Consider the following 19906-nt stretch of genomic DNA (forward strand, 5'->3'; position numbering starts at 1 on the left):
ATTCAATGCTCTTCTGGCTTGGCCTCAGCTAGCAAAACTGAGGTTCATCAGATTTCAGTCGGACAACATCACGACTGTGGCTTACATCAACCATCAAGGGGGAACCAGGAGTTCCCTAGCGATGTCAGAAGTCTCCAAGATAATTCGCTGGGCAGAGACTCACTCTTGCCACCTGTCAGCGATCCATATCCCAGGTGTAGAGAACTGGGAGGCGAATTTTCTAAGTCGTCAGACTTTTCATCCGGGGGAATGGGAACTCCATCCGGAGGTGTTTGCTCAATTGGTTCTCCGTTGGAGCAAACCAGAATTGGATCTCATGGCGTCTCGCCAGAACGCCAAGCTTCCTTGTTACGGATCCAGGTCCAGGGACCCAGAAGCGGCACTGATAGATGCTCTAGCAGCGCCTTGGTTCTTCAACCTGGCTTATGTGTTTCCACCGTTTCCTCTGCTCCCTCGTCTGATTGCCAAAATCAAACAGGAAAGAGCATCGGTGATATTGATAGCGCCTGCGTGGCCACGCAGGACCTGGTATGCAGACCTAGTGGACATGTCATCCTTTCCACCATGGACTCTGCCTCTGAGACAAGACCTTCTAATACAAGGTCCTTTCAATCATCCGAATCTACTTTCTCTGAGACTGACTGCATGGAGATTGAACGCTTGATCCTATCAAAGCGTGGATTTTCAGAGTCAGTAATTGATACCTTAATACAGGCACGAAAGCCTGTCACCAGGAAAATTTACCACAAGATATGGCGTAAATATCTTCATTGGTGTGAATCCAAGAATAACTCATGGAGTAGGGTTAGGATTCCTAGGATATTGTCCTTCCTCCAAGAGGGTTTGGACAAAGGATTATCAGCTAGTTCTTTAAAGGGACAGATTTCTGCTCTGTCTATTCTTTTACACAAGCGTCTGGCTGAAAGTTCCAGACGTTCAGGCATTTTGTCAGGCTTTAGTTAGAATTAAGCCTGTGTTTAAACCTGTTGCTCCTCCATGGAGCTTAAACTTGGTTCTTAAAGTTCTTCAAGGGGTTCCGTTTGAACCCCTTCATTCTATTGATATCAAACTTCTTTCATGGAAAGTTCTTTTTCTGATGGCTATTTCCTCGGCTCGAAGAGTCTCGGAGTTATCTGCCTTACATTGTGAGTCTCCTTATCTGATCTTTCATTCAGATAAAGTTGTTCTGCGTACAAAACCTGGGTTTTTACCTAAGGTGGTTTCTAACAAGAATATCAATCAAGAGATTGTTGTTCCATCATTATGTCCTAATCCTTCTTCAAAGAAGGAACGTCTTTTGCATAATCTAGACGTAGTCCGTGCCTTGAAGTTTTACTTACAGGCTACTAAAGATTTTCGCCAAACATCTAACCTGTTTGTTGTTTACTCTGGACAGAGGAGAGGTCAGAAGGCCTCGGCAACCTCTCTTTCTTTTTGGCTTCGGAGTATAATCCGTTTAGCCTATGAGACTGCTGGACAGCAGCCTCCTGAAAGGATTACAGCTCATTCTACTAGAGCTGTGGCTTCCACCTGGGCCTTTAAAAATGAGGCCTCTGTTGAACAGATTTGCAAGGCTGCAACTTGGTCTTCCCTTCATACTTTTTCCAAATTTTACAAATTTGATACTTTTGCTTCTTCGGAGGCTGTTTTTGGGAGAAAGGTTCTACAGGCAGTGGTTCCTTCCGTTTAAGTTCCTACCTTGTCCCTTCTATCATCTGTGTACTTAAGCTTTGGTATTGGTATCCCACAAGTAATGGATGATCCGTGGACTGGATACACTTAACAAGAGAAAACATAATTTATGCTTACCTGATAAATTTATTTCTCTTGTAGTGTATCCAGTCCACGGCCCGCCCTGTCCTTTTCAGGCATTTTAATTAAACTACAGTCACCACTGCACCCTATGGTTTCTCCTTTCTCGGCTTGTTTCGGTCGAATGACTGGATATGGCAGTGAGGGGAGGAGCTATATAGCAGCTCTGCTGTGGGTGATCCTCTTGCAACTTCCTGTTGGGAAGGAGAATATCCCACAAGTAATGGATGATCCGTGGACTGGATACTCTACAAGAGAAATACATTTATCAGGTAAGCATAAATTATGTTTTTTAAAAACCGGGCACTGATTCATTCAACTTTACATTAACTATAAAGAGGTCATTTTTCATATTCCTACTTATCGTACTGTACTGATTTTAAAATGTTACATACACTGTTTGTCACAAAAGATAGATCTTTATTGCAAACTGTTCGGTGTTCACTCAGCAAGAATAGGATCACTTGAAATTATTACACTCTTTAGCCAGATCATATTTAGCTGCATATTCTTTATGCGCTGATTTGATGCAACCTATCCATCAATTTGTGAACTCTAGGGTTGCTGAAAACTAATGATATATGAATTAAAGGGACAGTAAAGTCATAAATAGACATGCATGATTCAGATAGAGCATACAATTTTAAATAACTTTCCAATTTACTTATATTATTTAGTTTGCTTCCTTCTTTTGTTATCCTTTGCTGAAATATTTATCTAGGTAAGCTCAGGAGCAGCAAGAACTTAGGTTCTAGCTGCTGATTGCTGGCTGCATGTATATATCGATTGTCATTGGCTCACTTATGTGTTCAGTTAGCAAACAGTAGTGCATTGCTTCTCCTTTAACAAATGATACCAAGACAATGAAGAAAATTTGATAATAGAAGAAAACTGGAAAGTTGTTTAAGATTGTATGTTCTACCTAATTAATTAAAGAAAAAGTTTGGGTTTCATGTCCCTTTAAGCCAGGCATGTCCAAAGTCCGGCCCGCGGGCCAATTGCGGCACGAGTACCGGACTGATATGGCCCCACAGATAATTTTACAAATATATATTATACGGCCCCCCAGTGAGTCCACGATTACCGCTCGCTCAGTTAAGTCCCAAACTGCCTTGAGTAGTGTTATTTCTAGTGCACGGCAATCGGCCGTTATCCGTCCTCTGACGTCACACCACAGGAAGCTCAGCCGTATTGAGCGTACTGAGCCACAGGAGTACTCCACCATCTTGCTGATCTCTACGGAGTTTTTTTTTGTTAAATAATCATGTCGAACAGTGATTCCTACAAGGTGATTCCTACAATGTAACCTCTTAAATAACTGTTGCTGCACTATAATTACTGCCAGTATCGTAACCTTGGCTTGTGAAGTGATTATGAATAACTTGAATAAGAACTGTCTTTAACGTAACTCTGGTAAGAGAACTTTCATATGCTTTAAGACAGTATTACGATATCAACATCTGACAAGCATTTAATTCCATTGTAAACATAAACATACATAAAATAGTTAATTTGCATTTATTTTAAAATGGTTCAAAGAATGTCAGGCAAAATGGTCGGCCCTCGCACATGTTCACTTCATGAAATCTGGCACTCTTCCAAAAAAGTTTGGACACCCCTGCTTTAAGCTGTAATCACCTCTTCTGCTTCTTAAATCTTGAGATGATAAACAGAAGAACATTAAAGGGACATTCTAAAGCAAAAAATTGTCAACATTACTTATCCTAGATTGCTATGTCTTTATCATTTTTGGAGATAAGACTCTATGAGGCTCCCTCTTTTCTTTTTTAATTATGTGTTTAAACCCTCCCCCAACAAAAGGATTACACACACAGGTAAACCCCCACTCAAGAGCAGCAAACATTACTGCTTCTGACCAGGATACAGCTGGTGATTGGCAGGTAAGTGCAACTGCTGCCCTTGAATGGTCAGCTACAATATTTCCCAAAAGGCACATACAAAACTATGATCAGTATTGCAAAAATGACATGCTTGGATAATTTAAAGCATGTGCTTTTTGTGTTAGAATGTCCCTTTAAGCTTAAAGGTGTTCTGAAAAAAACATTATGCTATTTCAATTTAGTGAGTTCCCTCTTCTTACCCAAAATATGTTTGTCCTTTTTTTTCCCTTTTTTTCCCCCATCACTCCTTTTTTTCCATTTATTACTAAAGTTTTTATATCTAAATAATGTTTAAAGTAAGCTTCAAAATCATTATCTCCATTCAATTTATGCTTGAACATTTGCTAAAGCTTGAACACTAAAAAGGACATTTAACTCAAAATGTAATTCTCATTAGAACATTTAATTTAGCTTAATAACACGACTGCAATGTTCCTTACAAATATAAGTGTGTATGTGTTTATAGTATTGTTTGTCCCTTTAACAAATTATGTTCACAATACAGATTTGACATAAAAACTAAAAACTGAATATACTTTGTGCTAGATATTATTTTATAAACCAGCTAAATATTAGGAAACATACCGTTTTCTAAGAAGGATGTCTGGCTCTGCACACTAATACATGGCTCTGTACATTAAAGGGACAAAAAAGTCGAAATTAAACTTAGATTAATTGGATAGAGCCTAGAATTTTAAACAACTTTCCAAATTACTTCTATTATGATTTTTGCTTAGTTCTCTTATATCCTTTGTTAAAAGGTAATCCTAGTTGAGCTCAGTAGCATGCACGTATCCTTAGTCACCTGGCAGCATTGTTTGCAACAATTTTTATATAAATGTTATACATAGTTACATACACTGCTGCCACAGATTGCTACAGACACTCTATGGCAGCAAGTTTGCAACTATGTATAACTCCTATAAACATTGTTGCAAATACTGCTGCCAGATGGCTAAAAACACGTGCACACTTCTGCGCTCACCTAGGATTACTCTTTAACAAAGGATACCAAGAGAACTAAGCAAGTTTGATTATAAAAATAAATTGGAAAGTTATTTAAAATTGCATGTTCTTTCTGAATCATGAATGTTTAATTTAATTTATTTGGACTTTACTGTCCCTTTACTTGGTGTTTTATTAATGTGCGGGAGAGGGTATAATTGCAGCATTACACATGAGAATATTATTATTCACAATTCCAAGATCTAGTTGACAAACTACACATATTGGCAAAGATCGCTAAGAGAAAGGGTGATATCTACAGGATTATAATGCAGTGATAAAGGGCCATAAAATTGTGCAGTTAGCTTTTAAATTAGTCTTACTCTAAAATAAAAAATGTGTTTTTGTTTTGTCAGCAGGGGTCTGAGGAAACCAACTTGAAGTGTGAGCATATAACAACCTTGGTGACCAGCTTAAGAGAGTTTGTGCGATCTACTGATAGAAAAATCATTGCAACTACCCTATCAAAACTGAAATTAGAGCTGGACTTTGACAGCCATGCTATAAGTCAAATCCAGGTGGTACTTTTTGGCTTTCAAGATGCGGTGAGTAAATTAAAGCCCCCCCCCCCCCCCCCAGGACTTCATATGAAACTTTATTCACAAATCTTTCTGTAGCATGTATGGTGCACATCAGTAACATAAAGATTGTTTTAGTTTATCTGTGGTACCAAATAACTTCAGTATTCATTATTTACATTACAGAAGAGTAGATCTTACTTAAAAAGGACATACAACTGAAATGTCCATGAAATCAATTTTGAATAGAAGCGTTTTTGCAATACAGTCACCACATTACCAAACTGCTTCTAGTTTCCACTGTTTCAGTGATAACTTCTTCTCTTCATAGGAAATATGGAGCATACATGTATATGCCTTGTGCACCTGCACCTGGAAACTACACCTTTTTGACATATATCTCAGTGCAGTCTCTCTATGCAGGAGCATATGATGCATGCTCTTTATGTTGCTTACACAGTAATAGCTAAAACAGCGATAGCTTTTACTAGAAGCATTTTTGCTAAAACGTTTGCTGTAAAATGTTTCTGGTCAAAACTGAAATGCACTGATAAGCATTTTTTAAAATAATGTCCCTTTAAAAGAATACTCCCTTTAAAGTTTAAAAATCCACTTTGTTACCAAAAAAATGTCCTCGGCAATCTTCTACAGCTCTCTAAATATGGGCCACGCTAATTTTTATTTTCCGCTCCTGCTCTAACTGCGCTTAAAGTAAAAAATTAGCATGGCCGGGTTATCGCGTGTATTACAAGTTGAAAGTAAAACGTTAGCACGCATGGGAAAGACTCAGGCGCATTAACTTCAGGACTTTGGCTATGACAACTGCGCTAACTCCTCCCCTAGACTTCTATGGGGAGTGTTGATGAAATGCCTATTAGTTAACGCTCGCACGCTGACCTGACACTGCGCTAGACCAACGGCGCTAAAGCCGAAGGTGCATTAGGAATACTTTGCATTCCTATATTCTTCACATAGAATAAAATGTTCTTTTTATTTTTAAACAGATATATATATATATATATATATATATATATATATATATAATTTTTTTGTAAAATATATATCTAAATATATATTTATACCTATATATCTATATGAATATATACAAATACATACAGAAATATCTATATAAAAATAAAAGTATTTCTATGCAGAACACATTAAAACTTGAATAAAAATTATATTCCATGCTTAAAGGTATTTGACTGGGAAGGGCCCAAAGTGTATCTATACAGTAAAGCAAATGGCTTTAACAAAGAGATACAAACATACACAAATCTAAATATGTATATGTATGTGTATATATGTGTGTACAGATATATTTGTGTTTTACTGTATATTTACTGTACATATTTCGCATTCCAGTGTTCACTTACAGGATAATGTCCTTTTTATTCTTAAATTTATTTCTATATACATCTGTTCATATAGATATATAGGTATATATATGTATAGAAATATATATTTAAAAATAAACTTGTTTTCTATGTGAAGAACATAGGAATGTAAAATGTGCATTTTGCGCATTGTGTTTCGCGATTGCGGTCGGGTTAGTGCACATATATTTTTTACAGTATGTTTAATATTTTAAATCATTTTTAGAATTTTTTTTTAATATTTTATATAATATATATATTTATTTAAGAATAAATTGAACATATTCTTCTATGTGAAGAACATTGGAATGTGAAATGTTCATATTTCATGCCGGGTTGAGCGCACTTGAATACGATCGGGTTAGCACGAGTACGGGTGTTTACTTTCAACTCGTAATACAAGCACAACTCAACACGCAAAAAACCTCAGTCCAGCGCTGTTTATGCTCAAGCAGGAGCACTAAATAGCGCTTCACTTGTAACCTAGCTCTTTATGCTTAGAATTTAACTTGTACAGACACTTGCAATTCAGAATTTATGCTATATAAAAAAAAGACTTAAAGGGACAGTCAACCCAAAAAATGTTTTCAGTTATACATATAAACTTTCCATGGATGATCATTTACCAATTTAGCCCAGTTTTCTAATATATGGTGTTTGTCAGTAAAATCACTTACTGTTCGCGTCGCTGCCGTTTCAAAATGTCAGTTAAGCCCCTCCCATTTTTCGTCATCAGTGACATCAGCATGTTGTTGTGATTTGTGTAACTTTTCTGTCCTACTCGTAACCGGCTTTTGCGCATGCGCAATGCGCCTATTGTATTGTATGCTAACCCCCAGTCAATGCCTAACAATAAAAGCATTTTATTTAGCTATGGAACTGGCTCTTATATAATTCAATGAGAAGGATGCTGAAAAAGATGGTATCTTTGTATCTTTAACCCCTATATATTATAGTTCTATCGCTCAGTCTCTTTTGGGTCTGAAAACGATCACACTTGGTGAAACTCTTGGTGATAATTAAGAATAGTAGAATAATGCTTAAATATTGCCGGTCTTATGATTTGGCACGCACCTCCATTGCATTGACTTATAGGACATATAAGACTGTCTCCATAGTGTCCGCAATAAGTAAAAACATGAGGGGCCAATAATAAAAGACAGTGTTAGACTTTCAATCATATTATCTGTAGCAAGAGAAAATGTGACGGAATGTTAGCATAAAATGGTAATAGTGATGGACAGTTAAAATATCCAATCACGGTTGCCTAGAATTTGGGTAGGCGGGCTAGAGAGGACACACCTCCAATTTGATAGGACGAGGGAGATTTTGCGATACACGAGTCAGTTATACACAGCTGACTTCCTGTGCTCAGAGTACATGGATGTACGGCGTATACAAAAAACGGGTTTACACATTAGCATTCTTTATCAATGTGATATTGAACCTTTTAGCCTCAACAAACTAAGGTAGGATTTGATCTTGTCTGACCGCTAATAAGTGATGAATATATGTATGAATAAAGGGGCATTGTTAGCCATAGAAACTGCAATGTTATCACATGTGTAAACCCACTTTTTGTATACACCGTACATCCACCGCAGATGTGATAACAAGCACTTTACAGCAACCCACACACCCTTTCCATAAGCCTCAGAGGCTGTACCAGCACACACATTCTTGGCAGTCTGGGTGCAAAATCGGAGACGCAGCATACCAGTGAGGGTGGCTATCTGTCCCAGGACACCCGTCCAACAGCAAAATCCTGAATAACCTTCTTATACACGTATATACAGCTACTAAAGATACAAAGATACCATCTTTTTCAGCATCCTTCTCATTGAATTATATAAGTGCCAGCTCCATAGCTAAATAAAATGCTTTTATTGTTAGGCATTGACTGAGGGTTAGCATACAATACAATAGGCGCATGCGCAAAAGCTGGTTACGAGTAGGACTGAAAAGTTACACAAATCACAAGAACATGCTGATGTCACTGAATACGGAAAAGGGGACATTTTGAAACGGCTGCGGCGCAAACAGTAAGTGATTTTACTGACAAACAATATATTAGAAAACTGGGCTACATTGTTAAATGATCATCCATGGAAAGTTTATATGTATAACTGAAAACGGTTTTTGGGTTGACTGTCCCTTTAAGGCCCCCTGTAACCATGCAACGAATCAAGTTATCTATGTATTGAAGTAATGTTGTTACTAGGAATCCACAACTGAAAGCAAAATAATAGTAATAATACTGATATATTTAACAATTATAGATACACAGTTTTTAGAAAATGTTTTTGTAGTAAATAAGCTTGTTATCACTACTTGTAGCACAGTGTGGGAATTTCAATAAGCAAATAGGTTATTTCCTAATTATGTATTGCACTGGTTTTCAAACCTGTTCTCAGGCCTCCCTAACAGGCCACATTTGAGGATATCTGAACTAGAGCACAGGTGAAATAATCAGCCGATTAGTAAAACATGGTTATTTTACCTGCTCTCATCTAAGGTAATCCTGAAAACCTGGTCTGTTGGGGAGGCCTTACGACAGGTTTGAAAACCAGTGGTGTATTGCAGTGATTTTCAACCTTTTTTTTGCCCTGGCACACTTTTTTACATTAAAAAATCCTGCGGCACACCACCATCCCAAAATTTTACAAAATCACACATTTTAACCTAATACAGTGTGTGTATATATATATATATATATATATATATATATATATATATATATATATATATATATGTATATGTATATATACACACACTGTACTGTGCTGTCATGCCATGTCTCCTACGTACTATACATGACATATTGACATTCATTCACAGTCATAATGATTGTCTGTGAATGAATGTCAATGTCATGGTTGTAAATGATGCCTGATGAGCCTGTCACACACCTCCCAATATTTCAAAATTTGAAAGAGGGACACCCCCGCACTGTTGCCAGTCTGCCGCGGCACACCTGAGGATCTCTCACGGCACACTGGTTGAAAAACACTGGTGTATTGGATACAGAATAATTAAAGTTTGAATCTGTTTTTCTTTGACTATATGCAGCTAAAGAAAGATGTGCAATAGGCTTGTAACAAGCAATATTAAAGATCGCAATAGTAAGAAGACATGGATTACTTACTTTTGTGTTGCCTCTTATCGTGTGCAGCAATAAAAATAAAACACTGGGTGCTGCCTTTTATTTACATATCTTTCTACAGCCAATATTGCAGTTTTGAAATGTTAAATATAGGTATTGGTTTTAACATGCAATATGAGCAAATATTTATAAATAGCTCATTTACTTTTTTTGTTATTTGAAACAATGTAATTACACTACAGCAGGTAAAATAGATCATATGAAACACAATAAAGAGGAGGACATTTTACAGTATAAGGGCTCTTTTACTTTATCATTGATAGTTACACAGTTAAATGGCTTTGCAGAAATAACATTTCTCGATAGTTTAGCTTACACTGATAAACTAACTTGAGCACAATGTTACTGTAATTTTCTAATCAGGGAACTAAACAACTAAACATTGTTCATTACATGGAACCTCTGATTTGCATTGTAAATATTCTACTTCTCTGTCTCAGAGTAGATTGAGCTCTGAAATGGCTTGAAATAAACATCAGATAGAGGGCACCTCCTTGTACATATAAATTGGTTTTGCCAAACAATATTATGATTCAACAATCGGAACAGCACTCCCTTGTTCTTATAGAGGCAGTATGGGTATTTGCAGTGATCCAGCTCACTAAGCACCCGGCTGAAGCAATTTACCAGCCACAATATCTGCTTCTCATACGGGGATGGACGGCATGGTCGACTCAATGTATACAAAGTGTTAATTAAAAAACAAAGGACCAAGAACAATAATCCCTTATAAGTGCAGTACAACGCGTTTCTCGATGAACACACCATTTCTTCACCAACTTAAACTTTATTCACTTCGGGATAGATTTATTAATAGCCAGGCAGACATGATTCACTATAGCATACACTGTTGGCATTTAACATTGCACAAGCATTTCTAGTGATGTGCTTGTGCAATGGCACCCCCTGCTCATTTGCAGCCGCTAGCAGGGGCTGTCAATTATGCTGATCAGATCGTGATGATTTTAATCTGCCACCTAAAACGTGGTCGACAGGTATTGTGACCGCTGCTTCTTAACTTGCATTTCAGACGAGCCTGAAACAATGGTGCTCCGAAGCAGCATCCGCTGCTTAATAAATGGAGCCCTTATTCTCTTTTGGACATTATTATTACAGTTTTGGTTATAAAGGAGAGTGCCCCCTGTTGATTGTAAATGTTGTAGACTAAAAAATTTTTTAATAAGGATATGTACCTATTTAGTATATGTCAAACAATGGGGCCGATTTATCATTGTCTGTCCGACATCATACGCTGGTGAACTACTTGTGCAATGCTGCCCCCTGCAGATTTGTGGCCAGCTGCTATCAGGGGGTATCAATCAACCCGATCGTATAGGATCGGGCGGATTGATGTCTGCAGCCTCAGAGGCAGCAGACCAGTTAAGGAGCAGTGACCACTGCTTCATAACTGCTATTCCCGGCGCGCCTAAAGGCTCACACTGAAACAGGGGCTTTAGGGGCCATACGGCCCTTGATAAATCGTCCCCAATGTATGTATTAGCCATTTCTATTAATGCATCATGACAATAATGTTCATTTATTTGTTTAAAAATGCCAACATTTTCCATAAGTCTATGACAGTATATGACTACCTTAACCCTTTGAGTGCTAATGACAGCTCTGTCACTAGCACTCTCCCACCTTGAGGGAGATCTGGGGACTCCCACCCGCTCCTACCCCGGCGATCGTGCCTGTAGAATGACAGGCATCGCCAGGGCTTCCCGTTTTTCGTGGTGACGTCAAGCGCAATAACGTGATGATGTCACTGTGCAACTTTATTTATACTTAACAATGTTAAGTATAGGAGCAGGGGGCATGCTGCGTAGAAGCCTGTATCTCAGGCATCTAAGCAGCTACAGACCCCTATTGGAAAGGTAATCGCCTAACCTTTCCAACAATGTAAGTCTTGGGGGTCTGAAATTTTTTTAAAAAAAGTTACAAAAAATTTGTTGAATAAATAAAATAATAAAAATAACATTAAAAAATCTTAGCACCCAGGTGGGAAAGTGCTTAGCACTCAAAGGGATAATGTCAATATTTATGTATGTGGTTGTGTTAAAAAAAACAAATGACTAGATTACGAGTTGTGCGTTAGGGTTAAAAAGCTGCGTTGAGAGGTCCCAACGCTGCTTTTTAACGCCCGCTGGTATTACAAGTCTTGAAATGACAGGCTCACCGTTCACTTTTTTGGCCAGACTCGGAAATACCGCAAATCCACTTACGTCAATTGCGTATCCTATATTTTCAATGGGACTTGCATAACGCCGGTATTACGAGTCTGACCAAAAGTGAGCGGTAGACCCTCTCCTGTTAAGAATGGTACAGCATTTAAAAGTCAGTAGTTAAGAGTTTTACTCTACAACGCTGTATCATAAAATAAAGTGCTAAAAAGTACACTAACACCCATAAACTACATATTAACCCCTAAACCGAGGCCCCCCCCCCCCACATCGCACACTAAAAATTTTAACCCCTAATCTGCCGAACCGGACATCGCCGCCACTATAATAAATATATTAACCCCTAAACCGCCACACTCCCGCATCGCAAACACTATTTAAATATTATTAACCCCTAATCTGCCGGCCCTAACATCGCCGACACCTACCTACATTTATTAACCCCTAATCTGCCGACCCCAAAGTCGCCACCACTATATTAAATGTATTAACCCCTAAATCTAAGTCTAACCCTAACCCCCCCTAACTTAAATATAATTACAATCAATCTAAATAAAATTACTATAATTAGCTAAATTATTCCTATTTAAAACTAAATACTTACCTATAAAATAAACCCTAAGATAGCTACAATATAACTAATAGTTACATTGTAGCTAGCTTAGGGTTTATTTTTATTTTATAGGCAACTTTGTATTTATTTTAACTAGGTACAATAGTTATTAAATAGTTATTAACTATTTAATAACTACCTAGTTAAAATAAAGACAAATTTACCTTTAAAATAAAACCTAAACTAAGTTACAATTACACCTAACACTACACTATCATTAAATTAATTACAATTTAAAAAAAATATTTAAAGTACAAAAAAAAAAACACTAAATTACAGAAAATAATAAAATAATTACAAGAATTAACTAATTACACCTACTCTAATTCCCTAACAAAATAAAAAAAAGCCCCCCAAAATAAAAAAAGCCATACCGTACACTAAATTACAAATAGCCCTTAAAAGGGCCTTTTGCGGGGCATTGCCCCAAAGTAATCAGCTCTTTTACCTGTAAAAAAAAGTGCAATCCCCCCCCAACATTAAATCCCACCACCCACACAACCAACCCTACTCTAAAACCCATCCAATCCCCCCTTAAAAAAACCTAACTCTAACCCCTTGAAGATCACCCTACCGTGAGACGTCTTCACTCAACCGGGCAGAAGAGGTCCTCCAGACGGGCAGAAGTCTTCATCCAGACGGCATCTTCTATCTTCATCCATCCGGTGCGGAGCGGGTACATCTTCAAGACATCCGACGCAGAGCATCCTCTTCTTTCTTCGTCCGACAACTGAATGAAGGTTCCTTTAAATGACGTCATCCAAGATGGCGTCCCTTCAATTCCGATTGGCTGATAGAATTCTATAAGCCAATCGGAAGTAAGGTAGAAAAAATCCTATTGGCTGATGCAATCAGCCAATAGGATTGAACTTCAATCCTATTGGCTTATCCAATCAGCCAATAGGATTGAGCTGGCATTCTATTGGCTGTTCCAATCAGCCAATAGAATGCAAGCTCAATCCTATTGGCTGATTGTATCGTGGATGGATGAAGATAGAAGATGCCGTCTTTAAGAAGACTTCTGCCCGTCCGGAGGACCTCTTCTTCCCGGCTTGGATGAAGACTTTTGCCCGTCTAGAGGACCACTTCTGCCCGGTTGGGTGAAGGCGTCTCATGGTAGGGTGATCTTCAGGGGGTTAGTGTTAGGTTTTTTTAAGGGGGGGTTGGGGGGGTTTTAGAGTAGGGTTGGTTGTGTGGGTGGCGGGTTTTAATGTTGTGGGGTATTTGTAATTTTTTTACAGGTAAAAGAGCTGATTACTTTGGGGCAATGCCCTGTAAAATGTCCTTTTAAGGACTATTTGTAATTTAGTGTAGGGTAGGGCTTTTTTTATTTTGGGGAGCTTTTTTATTTTGTTAGGGGGATTAGAGTAAGTGTAATTAGTTTAAAAATCTTGTAATTATTTTATTATTTTCTGTAATTTAGTGGGGTTGGTTTTCGTACTTTAGATTATTTTTTTAAATTGAAATTAATTGTATTTAGTTTAGGTATTTTATTTAATTATAGTGTAGTGTTAGCTGTAATTGTAACTTAGTTTAGGTTTTATTTTACAGGTAAATGTGTCTTTATTTTAACTAGGACGTTATTAAATAGTTAATAACTATTTAATAACTATTGTACCTAGTTAAAATAAATACAAAGCTGCCTGTAAAATAAAAATAAACCCTAAGATAGCTACAATGTAACTATTAGTTATATTGTAGCTATCTTAGGGTTTATTTTATAGGTAAGTATTTAGTTTTAAATAGGAATAATTTAGTGAATTTTATTAATTTTATTTAGATTTATTTAAATTATATTTAAGTTGGGGGGGTTAGGGTTAGACTTAGGTTTAGGGGTTAATATGTTTATTAGTAGTGGTGGCAACGTTGGGGGTGGCAGATTAGGGGTTAATAAATGTAGTTAGGTTGCAGCGACATTGGGGGCGGCAGATTAGGGGTTAATAAATATAATGTAGGGTTCGGCGATGTTGGGGGCAGCAGATTAGGGGTTCATAAGTATAATGTAGGTGTCGGCGGTGTCCGGAGCGGCAGATTAGGGGTTAATAATATAATGCAGGTGTCGGCGATGTCGGGGGCGGAAGATTAGGGGTTAATAAGTGCAAGATTAGGGGTGTTTAGACTCGGGGTTCATGTTAGGGTGGAAGGTGTAGACATAAAAAGTATTTCCCCATAGGAATCAATGGGGCTGCGTTAGAAGCTGAACGCTGCTTTTTTGCAGGTGTTAGTTTTTTTTTCAGCCGGTTCTCCCCCATTGATTCCTATGGGGAAATCGTGCACAAGAACATTTTACCTGCTCACCGCTACCGTAAGCAGCGCTGGTATTGAGGTGAGATGTGGAGCTAAATTTTGCTCTTCTAAAGACCTGTAATACCAGGGTTGTCTGCAAGTGAGCGGTGAGGGAAAACTGCTCGTTAGCACCGCACCCCTGTCAACGCAAAACTAGTAATCTAGGTGAAAGTATTTTAAACTAGGTTTTAACCATTATGGCCTAGATTACAAGTGGAGCGCAAAATTTGCCTTTTCGCGAGAGTGATATTTGTGCAAATGTGCGCTGGTATTACAAGTTAAGGGCAATTCGAACGCGAGTTCGCATTGCCTGGAAGCCTTGCGTTCGCGAGAGCATGGTTCCATTGGCTGCAATGGGAGCCTCGTTCTCATGCCATGAGACACAGTAAAGTAAGTTGTGCCATTCCCCACATCCCCTCACTTTAACCCCTTAAAACTGCTTTGTGTAGTTTTTATTTAAAAAATAAAGATGCACATATTTTTATTTCATTGTTAACTACTGTCCACTTTATTTGGGGCACATTTTTTTAATTAACCAGAGGAGCATTAACCATCAACTTGTAATCGCTGGTTATTTATCATTTGTCCTCAAACTGATAAAGTTGCCCCTTTACAGGAGCACGTTAAAATAGCGCTCCACTTGTAATCTAGCCCTATATAATGTATTGTTTTTATTTTTATACAATTTAAAAATAAATAATTTAACTATGAAAAATCCCCATCCTTGAAGAAATTAAAAAAGAATGCTTGCTAAGTAACCTAGGCTGAAACTACTAGTATATTTTATAAGTATTATATTTGCTTTTGTTGGTTTCTTTCCATTAGCTGCAAGAGAATACCTTGTTTTTCTTTCCTTTTCCACAATGGAATAATTTCTGCTCAAATATTTGCAAATCATGTGACTGTGAACACATTGAATGAGACACTGCGAGTTCATTTTGGAAATTGCTTTCTGTGTCACCAGGTTAACAAAGTCCTTCGAAACCATAACATCAAGCCTCACTGGATGTTTGCCTTAGACAGCATCATTCGCAAAGCTGTGCAGACAGCCATTACCATACTGGTGCCAGGTGAGTCACAGAGTACACATATAAACACACACATGTTTATCCGGATAGCAACACTGTTCTAGACTGTGCTTGGTGGTGTAGTATTTAAAGGTATATCTATATGTGAGCACATGGTGAGTGTAGTAAATAAGGACTGAAAAAAATCTGACTTATCTCCCTACAATAAAAGCACTTTTCTTAAATGCTTTAAGGCAGTGATTTTCAACCTTTTTTTGCCGTGGCACACCTTTTTACATTAAAAAATCCTGCGGCACACCACCATCCCAAAATTTTACAAAATCACACATTCTAGCCTAATACAATATATATATATACACACATACTGTACTGTGCTTTTATGCCTCCTACAAACTATACATGACATATTGACATTCATTCACAAACAATCATAATGATTGTCTGTGAATGAATTTCAATATGTAATGGTTGTAAACGATGCCTGATGAACCTGTCACATACCTCCCAATATTCCAAAATTTTAAAGAGGGACACCCCTGCACTGGGAAAAGTCCCAGAGTAATAAACAAGCAAAATTTAAAAAATATGTCACACTGTTGTCAGTTTGCCGCAGCACACCTGAGGATCTCTCACGGCACACTAGTGTGCCACGGCACACTGGTTGAAAAACACTGCTTTAAGGGACAGTCAAGTCCAAAAAAAACTTTCATGATTTAAATAGGGCATGTAATTTTAAACAACATTCCAATTTACTTTTATCACCAATTTTGCTTTGTTCTTAGTTGAAAGCTAAACCTAGGAGGTTCATATAATTTCTTAGACCTTGAAGGCCGCCTCTAATCTGAATGCATTTTGACAGTATAGATAACATTGAGTTAACGCACATGAAGTTACCTAGGAGTGAGCACTGATTGGCTAAAAACACCTTAATGACGTACAGGGTACATCCTACAAAAAACGGTCGTTAACCACCAAGGACATACCCTGTACGTCGTTAGTGTTTTCAAGCGGTGGAAGCGATCCTGATCGCTTCCAGATGCTTTCATGTTATTGAGGCATCCTGCAATAACATTTTTTAGCCATCCAATGCACAAAGAGCCACTCTGTGGCCCTCTCTGCATCGGCCATCGATGGTCACGATCGTTGGTGGGTGGGAGCCGTTGCAGGGAGGCGGGTGGGCGGCCATCGATGGGGGATGTGTGTCAGAGGGGGCAGGATCACGTGCGAGGGTGCCGGGAGTGCGCGCATGCATGGTGGCGGGCGCGAGCACAGGAGTGGGTGGGAACACTACACTATGGTACAATTTGCTTAGGATAAGGTGGGAGAGAGGAGGGGGGGTTATCTAAGGGACCTGGGAGGGGTGGGGGGTTGGTTATTGAGGGGGGGCAGCTACACTACAAAAAATATTTAGAAATAAAAAAAGACCATATTTTATGACAAACTGGGTACTGGCAGACAGCTGCCAGTACCCAAGATGGCGCACAATAAGGTAGAGGGGGAGGGTTAGAGAGCTGTTTGGGGGGGATCAGGGAGGTTGGAGGCTATGGGGGATCCTACACAGCAGAATATGTTTGTTTAAAAAAAAAATAACCTTTTATTTTAGTACTGGCAGACTTTCTGCCAGTACTTAAGATGGCGGGAACAATTGTGGGGTTGGGGAGGGAAGAGAGCTGTTTGGGAGGGATTAGGGGGTGGGATGTGTCAGGTGGGAGGCTGATCTCTACACTAAAGCTAAAATTAATCCTGAAAGCTCCCTACAAGCTTCCTAATTAACCCCTTCACTGCTGGGCATAATACAAGTGTGGTGCGCAGTGGCACTTAGCAGCCTTCTAATTACCAAAAAGCAACGCCAAAGCCATTTATGTCTACTATTTTTGAACAAAGGGGATCCCAGAGAAGCATTTACAACCATTTGTGCCATAATTGCACAAGCTGTTTGTAAATAATTTCAGTGAGAAACCTAAAGTTTGTGAAAAAGTTTGTAAAAATAAAGTGAACAATTTTTTTTATTTGATCGCATTTGGCGGTGAAATGGTGGCATGAAATATACCAAAATGGGCCTAGATCAATACTTTGGGTTGTCTTGTAAAAAAACATAATTTATGCTTACCTGATAAATTTATTTCCCTTGTAGTGTATCCAGTCCACGGATCATCCATTACTTGTGGGATATTCTCCTTCCCAACAGGAAGTTGCAAGAGGATCACCCACAGCAGAGCTGCCATATAGATCCTCCCCTCACTGTCATATCCAGTCATTCGACCGAAACAAGACGAGAAAGGAGAAACCATAGGGTGCAGTGGTGACAGTAGTTTAATTAAAATTTAGACCTGCCAAAAGTATCAAATTTGTAAAATTTTGAAAAGGTGTGAAGCGAAGACCAAGTCGCAGCCTTGCAAATCTGTTCAACAGAGGCCTCATTTTTAAAGGCCCAGGTGGAAGCCACAGCTCTAGTAGAATGAGCTGTAATCCTTTCAGGGGGCTGCTGTCCAGCAGTCTCATAGGCTAAGCGTATTATGCTCCGAAGCCAAAAGGAGAGAGAGGTTGCCGAAGCTTTTTGACCTCTCCTCTGTCCAGAGTAAACGACAAACAGGGAAGATGACGAAAATCTTTAGTAGCCTGTAAGTAAAACTTCAAGGCACGGACTACTCCAGATTATGCAAAAGACGTTCCTTCTTTGAAGAAGGATTAGGACACAATGATGGAACAACAATCTCTTGATTGATATTCCTGTTAGAAACCACCTTAGGTAAAAACCCAGGTTTGGTACGCAGAACTACCTTGTCTGAATGAAAAATCAGATAAGGAGAATCACAATGTAAGGCAGATAACTCAGAGACTCTTCGAGCCGAGGAAATAGCCATCAAAAACAGAAATTTCCAAGATAAAAGTTTAATATCAATGGAATGAAGGGGTTCAAATGGAACTCCCTGAAGAACTTTAAGAACCAAGTTTAAGCTCCACGGGGGAGCAACAGGTTTAAACACAGGCTTAATTCTAACCAAAGCCTGACAAAATGCCTGGACGTCTGGAACTTCTGCCAGACGCTTGTGCAAAAGCATAGACAGAGCAGAGATCTGTCCTTTTAAAGAACTAGCTGATAAGCCTTTGTCCAAACCCTCTTGGAGAAAGGACAATATCCTAGGAATCCTAACCTTACTCCATGAGTAACTCTTGGATTCACACCAATAAAGATATTTACGCCATATCTTATGGTAGATATTCCTGGTGACAGGCTTCCGTGCCTGTATTAAGGTATCAATGACTGACTCAGAGAAGCCACGCCTTGATAGAATCAAGCGTTCAATCTCCATGCAGTCAGTCTCAGAGAAATTAGATTTGGATGATTGAAAGGACCTTGTATTAGAAGGTCCTGCCTCAGAGGCAGAGTCCATGGTGGAAGAGATGACATGTCCACTAGGTCTGCATACCAGGTCCTGCGTGGCCACGCAGGCGCTATCAGAATCACTGATGCTCTCTCCTGTTTGATTTTGGCAATCAGTCGAGGGAGCAGAGGAAACGGTGGAAACACATAGGCCAGGTTGAAGAACCAAGGAGCTGCTAGAGCATCTATCAGCGTTGCTCCCGGGTCCCTGGACCTGGATCCGTAACAAGGAAGCTTGGCGTTCTGGCGAGACGCCATGAGATCCAGTTCTGGTTTGCCCCAACGATGGACCAGTTGAGTAAACACCTCCGGATGGAGTTCCCACTCCCCCGGATGAAAAGTCTGACGACTTAGAAAATCCGCCTCCCAGTTCTCTACGTCTGGGATGTGGCTCGCTGACAGGTGGCAAGAGTGAGAATCTGCCCAGCGAATTATCTTTGAAACTTCTAACATCGCTAGGGAACTCCTGGTTCCCCCTTGATGGTTGATGTAAGCCACAGTCGTGATGTTGTCCGACTGAAATCTGATTAACCTCAGTGTCGCTAACTGAGGCCAAGCTAGAAGAGCATTGAATATTGCTCTTAACTCCAGAATATTTATCGGGAGGAGTTTCTCCTCCTGAGTCCACGATCCCTGAGC

General features: G+C 39.0%; 1 protein-coding gene across 3 annotated transcripts in view; it reads left to right on the forward strand.

Moving 5' to 3' along the window:
* Nucleotides 1-19906, forward strand: part of MAP3K5 (mitogen-activated protein kinase kinase kinase 5) — a 690524-nt gene that overhangs the window by 604184 nt on the left and 66434 nt on the right. For 2 of the 3 annotated variants that reach the window (XM_053710886.1, XM_053710888.1), the window contains exons 24-25: nt 5075-5263; nt 15819-15924. In XM_053710886.1, the coding sequence (XP_053566861.1) occupies nt 5075-5263; nt 15819-15924 (295 nt within the window). The remainder of the gene's footprint in view (nt 1-5074; nt 5264-15818; nt 15925-19906) is intronic. The other variant, XM_053710887.1, reaches the window with a different exon arrangement.

Source organism: Bombina bombina, chromosome 4, assembly GCF_027579735.1.
Source record: "Bombina bombina isolate aBomBom1 chromosome 4, aBomBom1.pri, whole genome shotgun sequence".
Taxonomy (NCBI): Eukaryota; Metazoa; Chordata; class Amphibia; order Anura; family Bombinatoridae; genus Bombina; species Bombina bombina.